General features: G+C 39.8%; 1 protein-coding gene across 2 annotated transcripts in view; it reads left to right on the top strand.

Annotated features, from left to right (window-relative positions):
* The window catches only part of LOC126272592 (armadillo repeat-containing protein gudu-like), a 188,934-nt gene that overhangs the window by 46,363 nt on the left and 119,499 nt on the right, over window positions 1–23,072 (top strand). For both annotated transcript variants that reach the window (XM_049975522.1, XM_049975521.1), the window contains exons 2-3: window positions 8,170–8,371; window positions 15,137–15,283. In XM_049975522.1, the coding sequence (XP_049831479.1) occupies window positions 8,170–8,371; window positions 15,137–15,283 (349 nt within the window). The remainder of the gene's footprint in view (window positions 1–8,169; window positions 8,372–15,136; window positions 15,284–23,072) is intronic.

Genomic DNA, 23,072 nt, shown 5'->3' with positions numbered 1-23,072 from the left:
GGTTCATTGATGTCGGCAAAGTATAACGTCCACGAAAAATATAGAAAATCAGATGGGGTCACCGTAACCTTTACTGAGCCTGAAGTAGGTAACGTCGACATGTTGACACCTCCTAGAAGTGACTTTGTCTGTGAAGAAGTGGGTGGAGCCATCGAATTAGGTATGATCGACACATCAGCACCAGTGTTGACCAGAAAAGCTAGACCTGACGCAATGTCAGTCACATAGAGATGAGCACTCGACCGGGCGGATGAGTGAACGGATTGTAATGTAAGAGCACACCTGTTAAGTTCCCCACAGGACTCGGTGTCTCTTAGTTCCTGCGGTCAGGGTTTGGGTGTTGGCATGGCAACCTGCACTTCTTGGCATCATCACTGAACACTTTGTGGTATCACCAAAAAGGGTGAGGAGGAGGTTAAGGCTGCGACAGTGTGGGCGACTTGTCCTCATTTATTTGTTCCGGTAAATAGACCAGTACGTAAGGTGCATGGGCGATCCCAAGTGCTCGGACAGCGGATAGAGTGAGCCGACACTGCCAGGAAAAGTAGATGAGGTGATGGCGGAGCGAGCCCTACTTCGCTGGCTGAAGGTCGGTATGCATGGGCAGTTGTGCCAATGGACGGTGTGGAATGAAATGGCTGATGTTGCCACAGCAGCGAATACAAGTGGTCAGCGATGCATAGGTGGGAGCTGATAGACTCAAACGAGTGTGGTAACAGATGGATCTGTAGATCGGTAGGTAGCTTGGTAGACTACACAGCCCAAAGCATCAGGCATGGTATACTCATTCACGAGCAATCAAAGGCGGCGCCAGAGTTGTGAGAGGGTGTGTTCCCCCAGGTGCTCCTCGTAGAGAATCTTGATTATTAACTCTTGTGCTAAGCAGACATGTCATTCCATTATAGACGTCTGTGCAAACTCGTATTTTGGTGCAGGCGGCGGTGAAAGAAGCAGGTCACAAATCAAATCCGAGTGGTCATGGAGGTGTGTGTCGAAGCAGAGAAACTTTGAGTTGTTGTCAGACACACGATGCAACTCGAACAGATGCTCGACGAGTGCAAACCGTGATGCCAGGTTGTCTTTATATAAGGGCAATAGTTTTGGCAGGCAGCCAGGAAGGGGTGATGACGGCAGCTTCGGTGTATCCTGGGTTAGCAGCTGAACTGAAGTTATGTCAGAGACTGCCATGGTAGGCCCGGATTTAAACCAGGCAAGTGAATCCGTAGTAGCAGCAGCTAGCATATTTGACTGTGTGCCACGAAAACACGGCGCGACAGGAATGGACAGTACTGTGGAAACAGGCGGATGGACAGCACATGAGGGGGGGACCCAGAAACTGGACCTAGAGTGATGAGTGCTGGATGGAAACGATCCACTTCCATAACAATATGAGAGACTAGTGCGGCAGACCCAGGCGGTGCTGTGGAAGCGGCAGGTGGTTGAGCGACTGGAAACGGGGACCCTCGCAAGTGAGGGTGGGGGGATTGAGAACGCCACCTGCATGGAAACTCTATGATGCATAACATGCCTGTAGTGCATGTGGCAGACCACTGAGGTGAGGTAAGGGGTCCATGTTACGCAAAACACTGCATTGTGCATGTAAATTAGACACAACTGCAACACCACGTGCGTTGAATGAATCCGGCATGGTTTGTAGTCATGGCGGCATTGCACACGGCCCAACAGTAACTGATGTAGAATGCCGGTGGGTGGCTAAGCAAGGTTTCGAATGGAGATCACTTTGTTCTTGAAACACCTGATTAGAAGAGACACAATTTGAAATATTGCTCAGTTCACATTTCACTGTCGGATGGGCATAATCCAGTGATGCGAAGTGTGAGTCCATTGTTCACCCTAAAGGCATAGTTGTCGACCATTGAAAATTGATGAGGTTAGCACACAGCATTGGTTGAGAATGCAAATACTGTGCGTAAATGATGAATACCCCATTGGTGAAGAAACGACAAAACTCGGTGAGTCGAGTTGTGCTTCCACATTTTTGAACAAGGCATTGTTTGGTGTGATCATTGCCTAGTGCATATAACCTGTTGCATAAACACCAGCGCAGAAGACGTGAAACACAAACAAACTGCAGGGTCACCACTATGGGAATGGGATCGATAATCGGGATATAGAAAACTTAATTCACATATATGTCATGGCTCATATATATTTACACCTGACACTGCGTCCATACAGATTGAAGTATAACAAAGAAATGACTAAAGTTAAGTTAAGATGAAGGCTCGACAGAGCACTTAGAGTTCAAAGATATTAAGTTTCGTGCTCGATACGAACTATTGACGCCGTAAGTATTTAGATGGTTGAACATTTTAATAGCTACCTGTTGGGAAACTGTCCTATGCCATGGAAAGTTGACAGCTTGGGATGTCTGTGTCTTCCATACTGCTCATCACATCAGTTGGTGAATGTTTCATGATTTCCTATCACATGCATGAGACAGGTGAAGACATAATGACCAAAAATTGTTATCACTCTTAGACATGTGAAGATGGGTTTACAGTGGTCCAGTATCCTGCTTGATGTTATGATGCTTTCTGCTTTTATTTTGTGGTAGTAGTATCTTCTTGCAATCTGTAGACTGACTCCATAGTAACAGGCTGTAACTAATAAAGCTGTGGAACAGTGAAAAGTATACCATCAGCAGATGCTAATCAGTTATCGCATGCTTCAGTTTCCTCAGAGGGTATATGATCCATGACAGTTCATGTGCAGTGTGTTCTTGTCAAGAGAGTTTACTATTCAGTAAATAACACATTTCAAAGAAAAGTAGTCAACCACTTTTATCTCTCTATTTTTTCATTTCTGCTGGAAGCATGTTGAAAATTAAACCTGTTGAATAGAATTCACCTTTCTAAACAATGCTTCAAAAAGGTTTTACACCATTATTAATTGTCTTTCTGTCTTGTATTCACTCAGTGAATGTTGCAGTTTCTTATGAAAGAGCCAATGTTGAGAGCAATAAATCCTGTTATGGAACATATGTATAGGAACGCCAGAGCAAGGATTCTGAGACACCTGTACAACAGCCTACATAAGTTTGTGAACAGATGCTACAGATTTACATGACTGCCCTTTTTTGGGCTAAGAATATTCTTGATAACAGTACAGAGTTGCTAGAAAATATAACACCATTTGAGATAACAGAGTGAAAGAAACCAAAGTTTCTGTGTTAGAGGCAGTGGAGATTATTCTTGGAGTGAAGATAGCATTCACTTTCCATGCAAGATCTTGAAAGTGATGCTCCCAAGAAAGCCTCTGATTCACCACAATCCTAAGATTTTAAAATGGTCTGCTTCAGTGACTGAGTTGAATACATTGGTATAATAAACTTTTGTTTTTGCAAGAGTTTCATGTCTAAAATTGCATGCATCACATTTTTTGCAGTTAACCATTAATCTGTTTTGTGAAAGCCATCTGCTGATGTTACTGACTACCCTATTAATTATATAATTTAAATTACATTTCGCTTATTTCACAGTAATATTTGTGTCTTATACAAACACAATTTTTTAAATAACATGTCATATTTAGTCGCATGTTTAGTTGTGTGACTCATTCGAGGAGCCTCCATAGCTAGAGAGCCCGTCACATTTCAGGGCATCTCTTTGGAGACAGAAAGAGCAATCAGGAAATGTGAATGGGTTGGAGTTTACTGTGGTTGAGGTTTACTTATGTGTGGCAACAGAGAGGAGGAGGGAAACAATCTACATTGCCAAGACATATTGCTTGTGAAGAACAGCCAGTTTGATTTAGTTGTAGTAACTTGTATTGTATATTCAAAGCTATGAGAAAAATAACAAATGTTGTAACAAATTTTGATCAATGTGTCATCAGAAAAATTGCCTGATTTAGAAAAAAATGCACTTCATATCTTGAGACTGCATCAGTCACTGCACACATAATAAGTGAGACGATTCCTATTGAGTCTGACAAGAGATACAGAACATCTGACACAGATTCATAAAGACATTAAAGCATAATTTTTCTCAACTAGCCAATTGCAATTGTCTGATGACACGCTTATCACAATTGATTGCAACATTACATTTATTGTAAGTGAAATAGTAATATAAAAGTGAGATAAAAACTGAACTGGAAGTCACATGTTATAAGGAAGATTTGCATTTGGTGTGAACAGAGCTCTTTACAAAGCCATAAGAGAGGTGGAGATCAGCATCCAGAAAGGAGGCACATTTGGTGGAGGAGCACCAGGTGAAGAGGATGGATGGATGGTGTTGAAGCTGTGAGGATGGAGGATAGCATGTCTTGGCCCTGGATTCAGGTCAGGAAGTTATCATTGATAAACCCCAACCAGACGGTTGGTTTGATGTCTTGGGTGCCTGGGAAGATTTTTTCTATATGATTAATAATCAGATTGGTATAGGTGGGTGCCATGTTTGTGTCCGTGACCATGGTGCAGATTTGTTTGATTATTATCCCCTCCTCAAAGTTGAAATAGTTACAGGTAAGGAAAATATTGGTCAGGTGTATAAGGAATGAGCTGATGCACCTAGAGTGGGTAGGATGTTGGAAAAGGTGGGCTTCAGTAATGATAAGATCGTGAGCAAGTGTTATATTGGTCTATGGTGTAAATTATATTCCATGGTATTGATCAGTTGAGTATTTGTTGTTACAAGATGGGGTCAACATTGTAGATATTGTCAAGAGTGCCCCTGACAAGATTTTAATTTTACTTTCCCTAAGACATATTCCAGGATGAGAAACAACATCATAACTTTGAATGTGCACCCCCTGAGGTTTGTACTGCTGGCAGCTGCGCACCTGTCCAGCCCCTAGCTGCAATACTGTGTGGAGTATCTTAAAATAGTTTTGGAAGAGTGAGACAGTGAATACAGGTGCAGTTTTATGAATCTAATTCAGTTTCATCACAGTTGACTATGTTTAATAGATGTCTAAGTTAGGCATAGTTTTGTGAGAAACACTTTTATTTTGTGCATTTATTAGCCATGTACATCAATTTAGGATTTCTTGTGTTAAAATCCATTTCAGTTATAATTCTACATATCTTTATACAGAAATATGGAAATTGTATGGACACATGTGACCATGTTGTCAGTATTGGTCAAAATATGAACGGGTTAGTGGAAACAAGTGCTAACCCACAACAGCATGTTTTGAGTTGTTGTGTGCTGTATGTTTGGTCAAAGTCAAAGATGTGGATGTGTACCTTAAGAGAAAACAAATTATGTAGTAGATGTCTCTTTATAGCAATACATATAGAGAAACTTGTTACCAACATTTGGTACATTCGAAAACACAACAGATAGTGTGATCAGCTCAATCCTTACTAAATTGGGTGTTTGCACTTTCTTCCACTGACCATTTGATATGTAGTTGAAAATTTATTAGAAGCTCTACAAAATCTAATTTCAAATTTGAAAATAGTTGAATACGTCTTTGGAAGGTTTACTAGTAGGAAAATGTTAAAAACTTGGTTAATTAAAATATCAGTTGCTATTTTGTATTATGTCCTTTGTTTTGGTGCCATTAGTGGCACTGAACAAGTAATTATAAGGTGAAGATTGTGAGAACTTTGTTGGGTATCTTCACAGAATCATATTGTTTTGTACTAACAACAGGATGACTGAATTAAAATGCTTTTGTAAATTATGGATAATGTGTTGATGGATGTAATAAATGTAAGATGAATAATATGGACTTTGATTTTGTACATAATAGTTGAGTGTTTGCTTGAACCACTCTAACATCCAGAAATGAGGAGAAACAAATTTGACAAAGACTAAAAAGCTGTAGACGAAGCAAATAAGTAAAAATTCTTCTTTAAATGTGGCGCTTGCCATTATCCAATTAAAGAAAGCCAGATTGCTTAAAAGTGTAAACTACTTAAGCAACTCTCACTGAAAAGTACTGACAAGTTACAACAGGGAGATGACATCAACACTGAGGAGAACGGATTCAGGTGGTAAAGGAGAGATGATAGCTGAGAGATGATGCTGGAAGTGGTTTATGTCCTTTATACAATACTCTAAGCCGTGGGTGATTGGTTTGAGGTTGATCAATTGGAATCAAAAGTTTTTCCATTGGAACACCGGATAATGGGGCATCTAGTGTGGCTAGGTTTATTAATTTTGGGAAACTTGTAGAAGATGAGTTTGATGTGAAGGGTGAGTTGGATTCACAAGTGGTGTTCTGGGATGGGCCGAGGGGTTTGAGTGGGCATTAGGTGTTATAATGGAACTTCTGGAATGGGATCACTGAGGATGGTTTGTAAGTGGAAGAGTCACATAGTTGGTGGGTGTCTTTTGTCAGGTACTCGTGGTGGTTCATAATGACTCTGGTGAAGCCTTTGACCACACAAAGGATTATCAGATCTAAATCTGTTTTAATGATGTCTTTTCTTTCCTTTGCTGATAGATTGTGTTCTTGGGAAGGGACATAGGAAAGGAGGAAAAGGCCTAGTTGGAGGTAAAGTTTTCCAAGAATATAATCAGAACTGAGTTTGGGTGGAAGTGGTGGAGATTTACAGCTGTACAAAAGTTTGAACTGAGAGAGGAAAGATTCAGTGTTGGCTTTCAGTCAGCATTGATTTGAGAGATTGATGATAAAAAAGTGTTTCCCTTCTAGTGACTTGGAGATGGAAAGTAAATTTTTGAAAAGTCCAGAATGTCTGAATTTGGGTGTGAGTTTGAGGATGAGGCCTTTGGAAAGGACTGAAACTTCTGTGGGCTTGAGATTTTTGACAGATACTTTGACAACATTGTTCTGGTTTTTGTGGAATCTTGTTGGGGAGTTTAGGGGGTTGTGCCTTGGGGAAAATGTCAGATGGGCTGGGTCTGGATGCTATGAGGGTTTCACTCACTGGAAGAGGGGGGGAGGGGGGCACGGGGGGAGGGGGGGGCACAGAGGGGAGGTGGGGTGTTCGCTTCTTACAGGAAGTGTATGGTTGGGAAGTGGTGTTCCAAGACAACAAAAGGCTAACAATAAGTTGGTTAATTTTGGAAAGTGGTATTAGAAATGGTTTTACAGTTGTTGCAAAGCAGCTTTTACGATTTCAAACAATGGAAACTCCAGGTAGGAATATCTACAATGTAGTAAAAGTTAAATTACCACTCACCATGAAGAAGATGTGTTAAATTGCAGACAGACACAATTAAAAGACACTTACACAAAGCTTTTGGCCACAGTCGTAATCAATAAAAGAAACACACACCATTCATACACACAAGGAAGAACACCTCTCACACACATCATCACTAATTCCAACAAGTGATTATAACATAGGATGGAAGCAGAAATCTGGAGCAGGTGGGGAGGGGGAAGGAATAGTAGTGATGGGTGGGAGGAGAATGGGACATTGTCTGGTGGAGTGTGCAGGGACTAGAATGCCAACAGGCGCAGCGTCCGGAGGTTGTGGGGCAGGGGAGTGGGGAAACAAGAAGTGAAAAGGAGAGAAGCAGGGATAGATGGGCGGGTGCATAGGGAGAGGGTGGCAAACAAAGAGGGTGGGAGACAAGAATGGGGAGGAGATGATATGGCAGAGGGGGTGGAAACTGTTGGGTGGAAGGTGTAGGAACAGTATGTTACCGTAGGCTGCGGCTGAGATAATTACGGGAGTGGAGGATGTGCTGTAATGATAACTCCCATCTGCTCAGAAAAGTTGGTGGTGGAGGGTGGGATCCAGATGCTCGCATTCTGAAGCAACCATTGAAATTGTTACAAGTAAGAAGATGATTTATAGGTAATTGGGATTCATAATAACATTATTTTGTAGCAAAGATTGTATATGGTTCCAAATAAATCCAACTTGTTCCAATGTGAAATAAAATAATCCTTTTTAATCCTTTTTAAATAATATTGGTACAATGTTCACTGAGTTAGTTTACTGCTCATCATATTTGGTGTAAACTGAATAATTTTTAACAATGGCTCCTGGAAATCATGACTTTGCCCAAATTGTTTAATTAGTGATTACTTCCTCCCATAGTTTTGTGACAATAAAGACACAAAAAGTTCCTTAAGCTGAAGGTCACGTAACACAAAAACCATCTTACATGATAACATTAACAGCTCTCAGTATAAATTACTCTCCTTGCAGATATGCTGCAAAAAACAACTTAATGAATTAGGTGAGCTTAGTAATTTCCATCCCTGTTCTCTGTGCAGGTCTGCAGGTGCAGACACAGAACCAGCAGTTCCAGAAGGGACAAAGCAGGGAAATGAAGAGGAAGCACGTGAAGCAAGTGATGTTTCCACAGTGGCAACATCCTCTGAAGAGGAGTATGAGCCGCCTCTCTTCCGAGCAGCCAGCGAGCATGAGCTTCCTCCAGAGTTCCGACTTGTACAGAAGCTTGTCAAGAATATGAAGGCCAGTGAAAGCCATCAAAGCTAAGATAACATTAGTTCTTAGTCTACTATTTCTTCTTAAGTTATAACTTTTCCTGATTTTTGTATTAGTCATCATTTCCATGTACCTTATTATCTTCTTTCCAATTAGCAGTTCTATGCTGATTCTACGTCTACATCAGTATGTAGACTCTGCAAACTATTGTACAGTACATGGTGGAGGGTCTTAGAGATTTCCTGTCTTGTTCCATTGACACATTGAGCGAGGGAAAAATGGTTGTCTATATGTCTCTGCCTCCATACGTGCCCTGATCACTTTGATATTACTTTTATAATTCTCGAACAAGAACAATGATACCAGCAGAACTGTCCAACAGTCTTCCTCAAATAATGATTCTCTAAGTTGACACTGCAGTGTTCTCAGATATTAACACTGTCTATCTTCACACTTTCATATGGACAACGGTAACAATCCACCAGATAACAGAGACATTGAGTTGTCGAAGGGCACATAAACATTCAGATGCATTCTTTTTCAAATTAGAGTGCATAAGAAAGTAAGAAAGGTGAGAAGGAAATACTTTGCCATCACAAAGAAGGATCTTCTACACACTAGCACAGTTTTCATTCCTGTTTATGAGATTTTGTATGAGTTAGCATCCCAAGTTTTCAGTGAATTATTAACTTTACTCCTAAATTACTTAAATTCCAACAGGATTGTTCACTGCCATATTTATGTTTCCATGTGTCTCCCTTCCATGCTAAACATTGCACTAACCATGTTTTGTTATTGTTTTGTATTTTAGTTCTCTTTTTGTCTTTTCCATATAGTCTGCCCATATATTTTCCTGTGATCTTCTTCTCTCTTTTCTTAAACACTCTAGCTCAAAAAAAGATTAGTCCAAAATCTAAAAAAGTTTTCTGTCTTGTTTATGTGCCTTTCAACCTCTCAGCATAAGGTTCCCATCTTCCACATTCCACATGCTGATAAATAGGGGACATGTAGTTCATATGTGATATGGTCCCTGTGTGAGACCTGTTCCGACAAACAATAATGCCATGTTAACTTGTGTCCATCTAGATGCATCTGTCCAGTTTTTGTGACTTCTGGATAGTGTTTTGTTATGTGCAGCGTATCTTAGAAATACCTTTAATTTTTTCGGTTTCTTGTTGTGGTATGAGAAGCAGATTTTTTTTATTTAACAAGCTTCTTATATTTTGATGGAAAAATTAAGTTCATTATGACTGTTACATTTCCTGCACTGATAATTGCAGCTGTGTATATAGCTATTCAGCACCATTATCTTTTGGAAACATTTACTGTTAAGAAGACCTAGCAAAATAGGCAGGTATTCAACAGACCGTGTTGCGGTTACCTTGAATTTGCCTGGAAATTAGTCATGCAAGAGACCTCATACTGGAAATATTCAGGAGTAGATCATGTTGGGTGTGGTGAAATTATGTGAGGATGGTCCACTAGTGCAGGCCACGGTGGCCGAGCGGTTCTAGGTGTTCAGTCCGGAAACACGCGACTGCTACAGTCGCAGGTTCGAATCCTACTTCGGGCATGGATGTGTGTGGTGTCCTTAGGTTAGTTAGGTTTAAGTAGTTCTAAGTTCTAGGGGACTGATGACCAAAGATGTGAAGTCCCATAGTGCTCAGAGCCATTTGAACCATTTGGTCCACAAGTCACACTCACATGTGCTCACCACAGTCTGTTGAGCAACTCCTAAAGCTCTGCATTTATGTGTTCAACTGAATGCTTCATCCAGGCCGTGTTGTGTTGCTTAAAGACTAACACCATATTCACATTCATGTGAGCAGCATTTGAAGCGATTTGCTTGATGTCATCTTCTAATGTGTAGCTGGAGATCATGGTCCAGCTGATTCCCAAAACCCCCAATAATCACTACATAATCTTATTAATCAAGATCTTTCCCCAGAAAACTTCATCCCTGATGACACAGCTGGTCTCTGCACTTGACATAAAGATACTAGTTACCTGATAAGCATTTCCCAGGGAACTCTGTAAAAGCTCAGACATTTTCTTCCCATGGCCACTCTACTAACAGAGGGAACTTTAACTAAACTTAACTTGTACTTTTTCCTGTCTTGTCAAAGTGTTTCTAAGCTCCTTCAGATGTCTGCACAATTTTGTCCGCAGTCTTCAGAGCAGTGTACCTGTTGGAGATATCTAAACTAAAGCATCCCTTGAATCTCGTGACTTATCTAGCAGGTCTGACCACTGTCCTCTTACTAATCTTTCTGCTACCAGTTGCATCACTCAACTGTTGACCATTTCTACATTACAAAAGTGCAAAATTAGCAAACTCTTCAGTAAAATATAGTAACACAAGTGGCTATATTTATCCTCTAAATTGATAGAAAATTCATAATGTTTAAATAGTTCTTTATAAAATATTAACCATTGTTTACAATATTACTGTAGTATTAAACTTTGTTGTCCTTGGAATGAATTGTTTATTGAGTTTTATTTTGTAAACTTATGCTGTTCAAGAGCTTTGCCTGTAGTGACTTTTCTGTTTATTGTTTTTGAAATGTATTTTAGTCAGGAATTAACTCTGCAGTGGTATTTAATAACTACTATGAAACTTAACTGATTCAGTCCTACGTCTCTCCCACCACTTCATAACAAAATGTATAGTGTGCAAGTTATCACAGGCAAATCATTTGAACAGTATAATGACTATATTAAATAAAATTTATATAATATGCCCTGCTGTAATCAGATGCACACTGACCTAGTAGTTGTGCTGTGCAGTCGATGTCCAAAGTTGCATGGTTGTAGTAACTTTCCTTCAGCCTCGGGCAGCACAGGATCAACAATGCCCTCTGTATGTACCAGTGGGGTGCTGAACCCTGTTGCTGTGTCTGTCAGAGTACAGAATAGGTACTATGTCCTGCTTGATCACCTGACTTTTTACCCATAAATCTTGTCTGAAATATGATGGTTGCTTGGTAGCTTGTTCATCACAATCTCCAGCAACTATGTTAATGCTTTGTGGATGTGCAGATAAATTGTATGGGGAGACATGAACGTGAAACATATCATGGTCTTCTTAGATTCTATACCAAGGCATTTAGAGGCTCTTGATTTTTAACACAAGGGAACTGCACCTCATCCCAAATTCTCACTCACAAGGAACCACTTGAGTGCAAGGTCTCAAAAGGCCAATGATGTTTACGGCATTTGACACCCCACGTATTGTCTATAATGCAACTAGAGTATTGGCTGCTAGTGGCAACAGGGGGTGGGAGGGCGGGACTTCGGGTTCAAATGGTGAACACAACATGAGGCCATGGAGCATATTTGAACTGCTTAACCAACAAGTAACTGACATCAATGCTACAGTGACAGTGATGTTGGTGCAGAGCAGAGAAATGGTAATGATAAACAGAGCAAACATTGCATTATATGTACAACAACAGTTGCCAAAGTTGAAATTTCATAAGAAAGAAAACCAAGGAATGTTGCAGAGTGAGAAAGAAGTGGAAGATGAAATATTAGCATTTCTACAAGATGAGTCAGTGAAATGTGTGGTGTCATATACACTTGACTGTGAGGACAATGTACATGAGGAGTACAATGACAAAGATATGTGCTTACAAAGTGAAAGTGACACTGAAGCAGATATCAAGACATATAGTTCATCATCCTTGTTTTGCAGGGAGCCACAAATCCTGTCTACAGTGAAATGTAGTAAAGGATAATTGTTGTCCAAGGAATGGGTACTAAACATAATTATGTACATGGAAGTTCATCTGCAGCATAGTAACAAAAATAAAATGAACAGATTTTGAATTAGTCTGCAGCAATATGAACAAATTGTTGTTGTTGTTGCCATTTTTGGGTGGGAAGAGACCAAACAGCTAGGTCATCAGTCTCATTGTACTAGGGAAGGATGGGGAAGGAAGTTGGCCATGCCTTTCAAAGAAACCATCCCAGCACTTGCCTGGAGTGATTTAGGGAAATATGACCATGTAGTACGTAAGAAAAACTATGGATGCTAAAGGGAGGACAGGGCACACTTTTTACAAGGAGGCACAGCACAATTTACAGGATATGCATGATAGTGACCTACTATGTTAAGCACAACATGTGACATAGATGACAGCAATTTCAAGGAATGCAGTTGATGGTTGCATAACTTCAAACAGTGTTACAGAATTGGAAGTTGCAAGATAATGAAATTTCAAACCAAGTGTCAACTCGACAGTGCACAACAGACTGTGTAGATGAGATAAACAAAGTTATCCCATTGCTCAGTAATGAATTTGTTTTCAACTCTGACTAGTTGGGATTTGAAGAGGAAATGTGTATGAAAGTAACGCTGGAAATTAGAGGTACCAAGAGAGTTGTATCGAGATCAACAAACATCAATGCCCTAACGCATCCTGGATGGTAAATTGGCTGAAAAGTTATTTATTAAGCAGTAAGAAGTTGGTGGTGGTCTGCCCCCTATGATTCTTTTTTGTGTGTGTGGTCTTGCAAAGGCAGTATGAAATATTTATGTCTTAGCAAGCAAGAGTGGGAAAAAGAGTGAAAGAGAACTACAACTGTGGTATGAGCACTGGTTTTGGTGACTAGTTGGCCAAAATAAATTACTTTTGCTTGATTCCTTCTCTGTGTATAGCACAGAGTGTATACACCTGGGGACAACAGGGAAATCTTAGAAAATGTGGGAATTTTTTTAACCTGGGAAACTTTAGGAAAAAATTCTGATTTATTGTAGAATTCTGGGAATTTTTCATTGTTTTAAATTTCAATTAATTTTTTGTAATTTTGACTGGTAGGAACTGATATTGTAACAAAGAATTTTATGTTAGCCAACTACTGCAGAATAATATCACAGGAATGAAACATAAGTGAGAGAATGACACTAAAATAAAATTTTAATTGCAAAGAAAATGAGCCATGTACAATAACTGAACACCGCGCACACACAAATGTCTGCTGACAGCAAAATGGGTCCAAGGCTTTAGGATGAAGACTAGGCAATACTTCTTAACAGAAAACTACTTTCAATGAGAGTAACATCACTACTATTTATGTTTCTGACAGGTTGTGGGAAAATATTACAAATGATGATTTATGAAGCGTTACTTTCAAAGTAAATTTCCTTTTATGCAAGATGAATAATGTTACTCATGAGAATGTGCGATGAATTTCCTAAGTCATGGAGTATTTGATTCTCAATCAAAAGTTAATGCTTTGCTTTGAGGACCAGCCTCATAAAAAATTTTTGAGCCAGCCATTTATGTGATTATTTGGAATTTCACTGGCACATTTGTGCTTGAAATACCTTAAAGGGTAGCACGTGTTAAAAAATACAAAGCTTCAAGGTTAGTTTTTCATGTTTATTTTAGTTCTTTCATAGATTATAAAATTATTCAGCAACAATGGAAAAAATATAATTATTGTCAAAAACAAGTATGAGGTGAGTTATTGTGTAGTTTCACATGTAACTGGCTATTCTATCGAAAAGTTGAAGTTCTCGAGAGAACATATATTCAGCCAGGTGACTCATGAAATTTTCACACAGCAGTGATCTCTCTCTCTCTCTCTCTCTCTCTCTCTCTCTCTCTCTCTCTCTCTCTCTCTCTCTCTCTCTCTCTCCCTCCCCCTTTCTCTGAATATAATAGAGGGAAACATTACATGTGGGAAAAATATATCTAAAAACAAAGATGATGTAACTTACCAAATGAAAGCGTTGGTATGTTGATAGACACACAAACAAACACAAACACACACACAAAATTCAAGCTTTCACAACCCATGGTTGCTTCAACAGGAAAGAGGGAAGGAGAGGGAAAGACGAAAGGATGTGGGTTTTAAGGGAGGGGGTAAGGAGTCATTCCAATCCCGGGAGCGGAAAGACTTACCTTAGGGGGAAAAAAGGACAGGTATACAATCGCGCGCGCACACACACACATATCCATCCGCACAAGGTATATGTGCAGACGGATATCTGTGTGTGTGTGTGTGTGTGTGTGTGTGTGTGTGTGTGTTTGTGCTAGTGTATACCTGTCCTTTTTTCTCCCTAAGTTAAGTCTTCCCGCTCCTGGGATTGGAATGACTCCTTACCCTCTCTATCTTCCTCTATTAGAAATGAAGGTCAGAATATTAAATCTGCTGAACATCGGTAAATAAAGCATCCCAATTAACTTATCTGCAAACATTGATCCAAAAAAGTTTAATTTTTAAATAATATACAAAATTACTGATTTAAAGGTGTGTGAAGTGTATTTCGACTTGTTATTCATGCTCATAGAATAGTCCTTTATTCAGTGAATGATATGGATCGAGAACAGTAAGGTAATGATTGTGTGTGTGTGTGTGTGTGTGTGTGTGTGTGTGTGTGTGTGTGTGTTTATGTTTTTACTAGAACCAGAAGAGGAGCAAGACACAGTGCAGTCATCTGATCCTTATGTGATACTTACCAGTCAACAACACATAAATGGTTAACTCATTTTCTAATGGTATTAGCATGTTTTGGTTTACCTACTTCATATGTGAGTAAACAATAAGAAAATGAGCTAATAAAATTTTTGCACCGAGAACTGTCTTGAAGTATTATTTATACTTATGTAAACTTAAGAAAAGTACGTGATTGCTGGGAAGCATTTAGTTTATTGAACATAAGTTTTGTTGATAAGGAGCAGATTATTTAGTTTCTTCTTCCTACAATTTTTTTTTCATAAGTGTGCAAATTATGCTTACTATACTTAAGTAGCTATGAAACTTATTGTATTTGTTTACTTTTAGTCATCAAACCACACAGCCACACTTCTAACTCTTCGCTGTCTTGCTGACCAAGATCTTAAGGACAAAATCATTCAGTCTGCTATACGAGAAGGGGAATGTCTGGAACTTCTCATTAACCTTATTGAAACAGACAACTTGAACTGCCAGGTAAATTTGTGTCAACTAATTTCACTTAATGTTAACTTGATCCTCTGTTAATATTTGGTAACACAGTATCATTTTTGTAAGTGAAAAGTACAAAATGTTTGCTGTCTAACCTGTAGTGTAGGTATTTTTTTCAGATTCTCTCATTTGCAACAGTATTTTGAATGAAAGAAGTGAAACATTTTGAAGGTTTTACTTCTTACAGTTACATGTAGATAGATTTCAACTCTGTGCAAAAGACCACCCAGGAGTCTTTAAGTTAGTGACTGAACAACAATGACTTAGAGCTAAATGCTGTAATGCCTGGTGTACTAATTGTCATATGCTTTATGTACCCTAAATGTAAAAATGCTGACTATTTAGCAATTGGCAGCTTTTCTGCAATACCACACACTATTTTGCCCTTTTGTTACATAACTTTTAAGTCATGCTAACATTTATTGTATCTTTTACTTTTTTATTATTCTTGTACCACACCACACAATGCACCTCAATCCAGGCATTGTAATCAGAATATAAGGCATGTATACCCATTGCATAATAAATATTTTTGTGTTAAGAAAATGGGTCATGAGAGTGTCAAATATATGGAGTATATTTTAACATAAGAATTCTAACCAAAGAGGTGATATGTATTACATCTAGTATGAAACACCATCAAAAGGCATAAAAATATATTGCATGTCTGTACAACTGAAGGAAAAAATTCTAACTGCCACATTTTTTAATGAATGCTTTATTTCATCAGAACTGGCGCCACAAAGATTATTTTCATCATCAGCATTACAATATAGAAGTCTCTATCACTGATAAGGAGCACACTGAACATTAATGTGACAAAAGACAAAACTGTGAATAAAATATTTCATGTCTATTTGAGATGAAAAGAAAGCAGCCAGCTGATCTGAGCTGCACCTTCTAGTTAACTAGAACACATAGGATTGCCCTTTGCAATAATCTGATTAAGTGCGCTGGGTAAATGTGACACAAAAGTATATCTTACATGGCAGTTTGCTGCAGCTGACTGCAAGGCAAAAACATAAACCACAAATTTTTATTTCCTCAACATTTATATTTGCTGAATGCCTGAAATATTGGAAAGTATTAAATCCCTCAGAGAGCAAAATCTTGTATGTTGCATCCAAATGGTACACAATTAAACAATTCCTGGAAAAATAAAATAAAAAAACATTTTTTCTTTGCTGATTTTATATTGGCAAAATAATTTGAAAATGCTGTCACTTGGAAGAAGGGAAATATAAATGGAGGAAACACAGTATGCCATTCAATCAACTTGATTCAAAACCAAATATGCAGGTTCGCTCAAAACTGCTTTTGATTTTACCACAGTGCTGTTTGTATGACAGCATGGATTAATACTAATGAAATGGAAATGCTTCCTGAGGAAAAATGTCATGCCATCTCTATTTCACAAATATTTCATTTCATTTAAAACAAGAAGTGATAAACACATACAACTAATTGAAACAGTTGATAGTGGCAGTAGTACAAGCATCATGTGGAAAATAACAATGCTTTTAATGTAGCATGAGCGGAAGTGATGGCAGCTGAACAAGACTTATGCAACTGGTTAGTGTTCATTAAGCTCCAATAGCCAGAAAGCCATATTGCTTCTCATTTACTTAATGTAGCAGCTCAAAGTGAGCATTAAAACTGAAAATCTATTCTCTAATATCGATTTTAGTGGCAAATAGTATCAAAACTTTTTATTTTCAGTAGAATATCTGTACTGCAAACTGAGCAAATGTAATGAGTAAAGGTAGTGGGCGTCATTGTTTTTTGTTTAAGAGTGGAGGAGTTAAGGTTCATTATGATGACAGAAGTGGTCACCAGCAGTAAACCAATACCAAAAAGTGATGCAAAAATCTTTGAAAACTGGAACTTATGGTATCTCAGTTGTTTTGATATTTTTGCATAAGATTGCAAGTAACCAATTAGGGTACTGTAAGTAATGTGGTTGTTGAGTTACAGAACTAGTTTCTGAAGCCCACAGAACTCAACTGATGACTGCTTTTCTAAAGTTTCCTGTTCATTAAAATGTAAGTGTAGATTGTCTGTGTACATTGCTAAATAGCTAAAACGATGACCAAGTCCGGCCGCTGGGGCCGAGCGGTGCTAGGCACTTCAGTCCAGAACCGCGCGACCACTATGGTCATAGGTTCGAATCCTGCCTCGGGCATGCATGTGTGTGATGTCCGTAGGCTAGTTAGGTTTAAGTAGTTCTAAGTTCTAGGGAACTGATGGCCTCAGATGTTAAGTCCCACGGTGCTCAGAACCATTTCAGCCATTCAATGACCAAGTCTCAGTTGCAAGTTGCCTATCTAAAGGCTTCCAGGGGCAACAAAAATTTGATTTTCAATATTTCATATAATTATTGACAGAATTTTAAAAAATTAAAATGCTGTGATAACCTACTCAGAGTTACAGTCATACAGTAATAGTTTAAGACAATAAGACAAATATCAAAGTTACAAACGTGGAAAACTGTCCAGACTAAACTTATCCAGTGTTTGATAATGAGAACACATAGGGACTTTAAACATAATTTCAAACTTTCTCTATACTTTTTCTTGCATAAAGCCCCACAGAATTATGAAAAGAAAACAATATACCACTTACTAAGTGTTTGTTCATAGAAAATATATTTTGTAACATGTGAATTGCTGTATGATTTATTTTCAATTGTACGATTGGTCTTGGACAGAAACAGTTTTCCAGTACCTGTTGAACAACATTATGGATACAGGACAATTTTAATACATAAAGAATATTTGCAGACTATTTTAAAATGAACACAATATTTACAAATTTTTGTTAATAACAAGTGTGATTTATAAATAAATGTCAAAATATAACACACACACACACACACACACACACACACACACACACACACACACACACACACACAAAGAAAGGATGTTTGTTATAACTGCAAAGATTGAAATATCTCGAAAACTATACATTGTATCACAAAAAGTTATAATTACTATTTGTTTGGCTCAGAGGGGGACATACAGCAATACCACACTCGACCTGCCATCCCATCCTGTGCTTGGGTGGCAGGGGCAATGTTGAAATATTCAATGAGAAGCTCCATTTTTTTTACAGATTATTATTGTATGGCAAAATCTACATGCATTTTGTCTGAAACATTTTCTTCATTTTTCCATAAATGGCATTGTAATCAGAGGAATAGAAAAGGGTATACAATGTAATTTATGACATTCTACTCAATGGCCCTTAATATCCTATGGCATATGCGACCCCACTTCAGTGCTGCGAGGGTACGACAGTCCAGTTTTTCATAACTGGTAATTGGAAACCCCATTCACAATGTTGTATTCCTCTGACACATCCAACAGATGACCACTCGATGCACCACAGTGGCCATGGTTCAAGGAGAATGCTACTCTACTTTTCCAATAGTGTTCAAATGTAGTACTGCCAACTTCAATATATTTAGTGATCTGCTTTCCAATGACTGTACACAGACAGAATTGTATCTGTGGGAATGTCAGCACAGGTGAGCTGTGGTGCCTTCATTTAATCTTTTCTTCCCCCTTCATTTGCTGGGGCCCCACAAGGTGGCATGAATTATCCATAACTTCCTGTGTATCATCGCTGGTCATGAAAACACTCTTGAGCTTGTGGAGTTGGAAGTTTCCGGGTTCCTGGTGAGAGGGCAACACGGACAGTGGTTGCCCTGTTGCTTGGGTGGGCTGTGGGCTCTATTTGTGCAGAGATTGATTAGTTATGAGCGTGCAGTTACTGGCTGCATCGAAGTTTTCACACGTCCTTCAGTATGTTTCGGCTGAATTGTCATTCCTCATGTCCGTTCCGTGCACTTTTGGATTGCGGTGTTTTGCATTGAGCTGAAATTATGAAATAATGACTTCTTGATGTAGCAATGCTCTTAGTTTTACAAGTCGCAGGTCCATGATGTTTTCTGGAGTGTTTGTGGCTGCTTGACATTTCCTCAGTGTAGCTGTTCGCGCTAGCAGCATATTTCTTAAGTTATCTTTGTTTATCCTACACTCTTACTTACAAGGTCCTATGTTAATATTTTCTGCCAAATATTTTGCATCGCTCCTGAAATGGGTAATATTATCAGTTTTATGATTGGCCTTCAGATTCTCTAAATCAGATTATTTCAGCCTGTACTTATTGTGCTAACATTTGAAAACTTTGAGATTACTTTTTCTAGTGGTTAATGTTTGAGATGTTTGTCTAATTATTTTGCCATCACTTCTGTATTGTATTCATTCCATGCATGTAAAAGAAAATCTTGGTGTATCATAACCATTGGCACTTAACTTTCATGGCTGATCTATTCTGAAAATTGAATGTTTGGACTTGTGATTTTGTAATTGGCAATTGCAGCTGCAGAGATTCCTTACAGAGGCTAGTCTGATTGATATTTAAATTAATTTAAATTTGTTTAAAACATTTTTAAGAGCTAATAGTTGCAATTTGTTCATAAAGTTTTGGGAGACTATTTCTTTTAATTACTCCAATTACAAATTGCTTTAATTGAGAAATGTCTTATTATCTTGCAATGTTGTATTTAATACTCTTATTTCTTGCTTGTGTCTGGGGACTGTGGAACAGTAGCTTAAATCTATTATTTGAAAAATAAATAATTAAGTAAATAAAAAGGAAAAAATCCTGTTTCTCTCTTTGGTATGGTCAATACTGTATTTGGTTTGGTAGTGTAATGTGCTCTGTAAATAAAAGTGAAGTGTCAAAGGAAAAATGATGTGATCGTCATGTGTCCACCCTTCCATGTGTCCTTTTCGTTTCCCATCTTAATACGTAAGGGCATTTCAACAGGTGTTTTTCATGCAGTTGACCACATCTTCACGGCACTTGTTAGTAGACCTTATCTTTTAAATATCCACACAGAAAGAAATACGGTGACATAGTGGGCCAATTAATTGGGCTACTTCTACTAATCCACTAACCAGTGTAAATATTGTCTAATACCTCCTGTCCTTCAATTCCATAATGTTGTGGGAAACTATCATGCTGAAACCACATACATTGTCAAACATCCAGGCAACATCCTGCAGTAGTACTGGTAGTATCTACTCCAATAACATTTGAAATTTGCATCCATTCAATGTGCCATCAATAAAATAAGCTAACCAAGATGCCACATGATATGCTAACCAACCAAGGACATTAATGGTCACCTTGCCGTAGCCAGTGGGAGTTGTCTGCACTTCAGTAATGCTTGCAATACACATTAATGCTGCCATGATTTGTGAATGTAGAATCATTGGAAAATAGCATCTTGGCAAAGAATGGGGGTCATTTGCATTTGTTGATGTGCCCATTCACAAAACACTATTCCTTTATGGAAATTGGCACCATGTATTGAGATGTGGGATGGGTAGTACTTATGAGAGTGCAGTCACAATATTATCTACAGACTTACTGGAATTGTGGTGTAATTTCTGGGCCCTTACCAATGGCTTGTGGCACCCCACCACTAGTACAGCTTCTCATGTAACACATCTGCATCATTTTCTCTTGCCAGTCTGTACACTGCCATCATACGTAAAGGCATTCACAACCTTTTAAAAGGATGAACAAGTGCAAGCTTTCTCTGAAAATGTTTTGCATATAAGGCAACAACATCCTCAACGTTTCTTCTACATTCTCCATAAATCATGGTCATTCCAGTTTATTCTTTTGTGGCTGTGACATTCATCATCCACTTGCATGTCTGTTGTCCAGATAGTAGGTAAGTGTGCAGACAGTAAACACTGTTCAAGTATTGTAATGTTTAGAGCCATTGTCTATTACATGTCTGCACAATACATGAGCTCTGGTGACAGCGTATTACCTGTTGTGATACGTTGCAATTCCCTACACTGCCACGGTGGTGTGTTGAGTTGTCCCCTAATCAATATGTCAGAGGTATACAACTTTGCAAAAGGGGTTTCCAGTTACAAGTTATGAGATACTGGTCTGTCCCACCCTCACAGCATGGAGGAGGGGCACCACAGGCCAGTGGAATATTCAAGGACCATTGAGTAGCATGTCAGATATTATGATTGTGTACCCTTTTCTATTTGTCCAATAAAAGCATCACATGTGGCAAAATGAAGAAACTATACATACATATGTAGATTTTGCCGTAGAATTGTAGTCTGCAATAAAAAAAACTGAGGTCCCCTTTGAGAACTTCAAAGTTTCCCCTGCCACCCACTCATGGGGTGGGATGGTGGATCGAGTGTGTTATCACTGGATGTCACCCTCCGAGACAAACAAATTGGAATTATAACTGTTGTGGTTGGCAGGAGAGCCAACTGTATTGCTAAAGGAGGCCGAAATGCACGCGTTTTAGCTCACGCAGGCTGGCGTGAGGTCTGTAACATGACAAGGAAATTAGAATTGAGAAAAACGGACATAGCTGGTGGAATACTTAACTTTAATCCATTAATGGAGAACGTCACTCTTTATGGTACATGATTCACAATATCAATAGTACGGATACTGGCGCCTTGCTAGGTTGTAGCAAATAACGTAGCTGAAGGCTGTGCTAACTATCGTCTCGGCAAATGAGAGCGTAGAAGTCAGTGAACCATCACCAGCAAAGTCAGGTGTACAACTGGGACGAGTGCTAGGAAGTCTCTCTAGACCTGCCGTGTGGCGGCGCTCGGTCTGCAATCACTGATAGTGGCGACACCCAGATCCGATGTATACTACCGGACCACGGCCGATTTAAAGGCTACCACCTAGCAAGTGTGGTGTCTGGCGGTGACACCACATTCCTCCCCCGCAAATCGGCATACGGTTGTGGCATAAGGCTTCCGCCCGCCGTGGGGAGGACCCCATGTTGACGTATGCGATGAGGTGGGGAGCCTAACAACAGATGAGGCTGTGCCACCCGCACCCTGCCATTTGGACTGCGGGGAGCTAGGAAACACCTGAAAACCTGCTCCAGGTCGCATGCCAACATGCGGTGTATGCGCCCGGAGAGAGACAGGAGGGGCCGAAGGGTCGACCTCCAGCGGGCCGGGGCACCCGACGGGCGAAGATGACATATGGTCCGGTGGCGAGCAAGAGTTCCATGTCGGAGGACAACTGGTCACTGGAAGTGATCGGTGGTGCGTGACCCAGAGAGGCGCCCGGTGGTTGCGTCGCCGGCAGGAGAACAGGCGGCGCCGGCGCCGGTGGTGGCGGCGATGCATCACCATGGGGCAAAATGGAAGGCAGCGTCGGTAACACCTGGGACTGAGGCGAGCCAGTAGATGGGTCCCTGGGGCGCTGACCGGATGGCACCGTCGCTGAAAGCAGATGGCGAGCGGCAGATCCCGTGCGACGACAGAGGTGCAGCTGATTGAGATGCCGACGCACAATGCACCTCACCAGAGGCCCCCAAAATCAGATACATAGCACGGCCAAGGCAGCAAAGAATGCACCCTTCGAGCCAACGCCGTGAACCTTGATAGTGGTGATAGTAGACAATGTCACCTGGAGCAAAAGGAGGTGTCTGCCGTGGCACAGGAACCTGATGCGGCGGATGTAGCAAAGACATCAAGGTTTGATGAGGGCGACCGTGGAGCAACTCAGCCGGCGAGCGACCATCTCATGGCTGAGAGCGATACAATGACAAAAAGAGCAATAACGCGTCCTCCCGAGAATGCGACTCTTTTAACTTCAACATCTGTGACTTGAAAGTCCTGAGCAATCGTTCAGCGGCACCGTTTGACTGTGGCGAAAACGGCGCGGACGTCAGATGTTGAATATCATTGGCCTT

This window comes from Schistocerca gregaria, chromosome 5 (genome assembly GCF_023897955.1).
Source record: "Schistocerca gregaria isolate iqSchGreg1 chromosome 5, iqSchGreg1.2, whole genome shotgun sequence".
NCBI classification, from domain to species: domain Eukaryota; kingdom Metazoa; phylum Arthropoda; class Insecta; order Orthoptera; family Acrididae; genus Schistocerca; species Schistocerca gregaria.
Note: the sequence above shows the minus strand (reverse complement) of the source record. Positions and strands in the feature narration are given on the sequence as shown.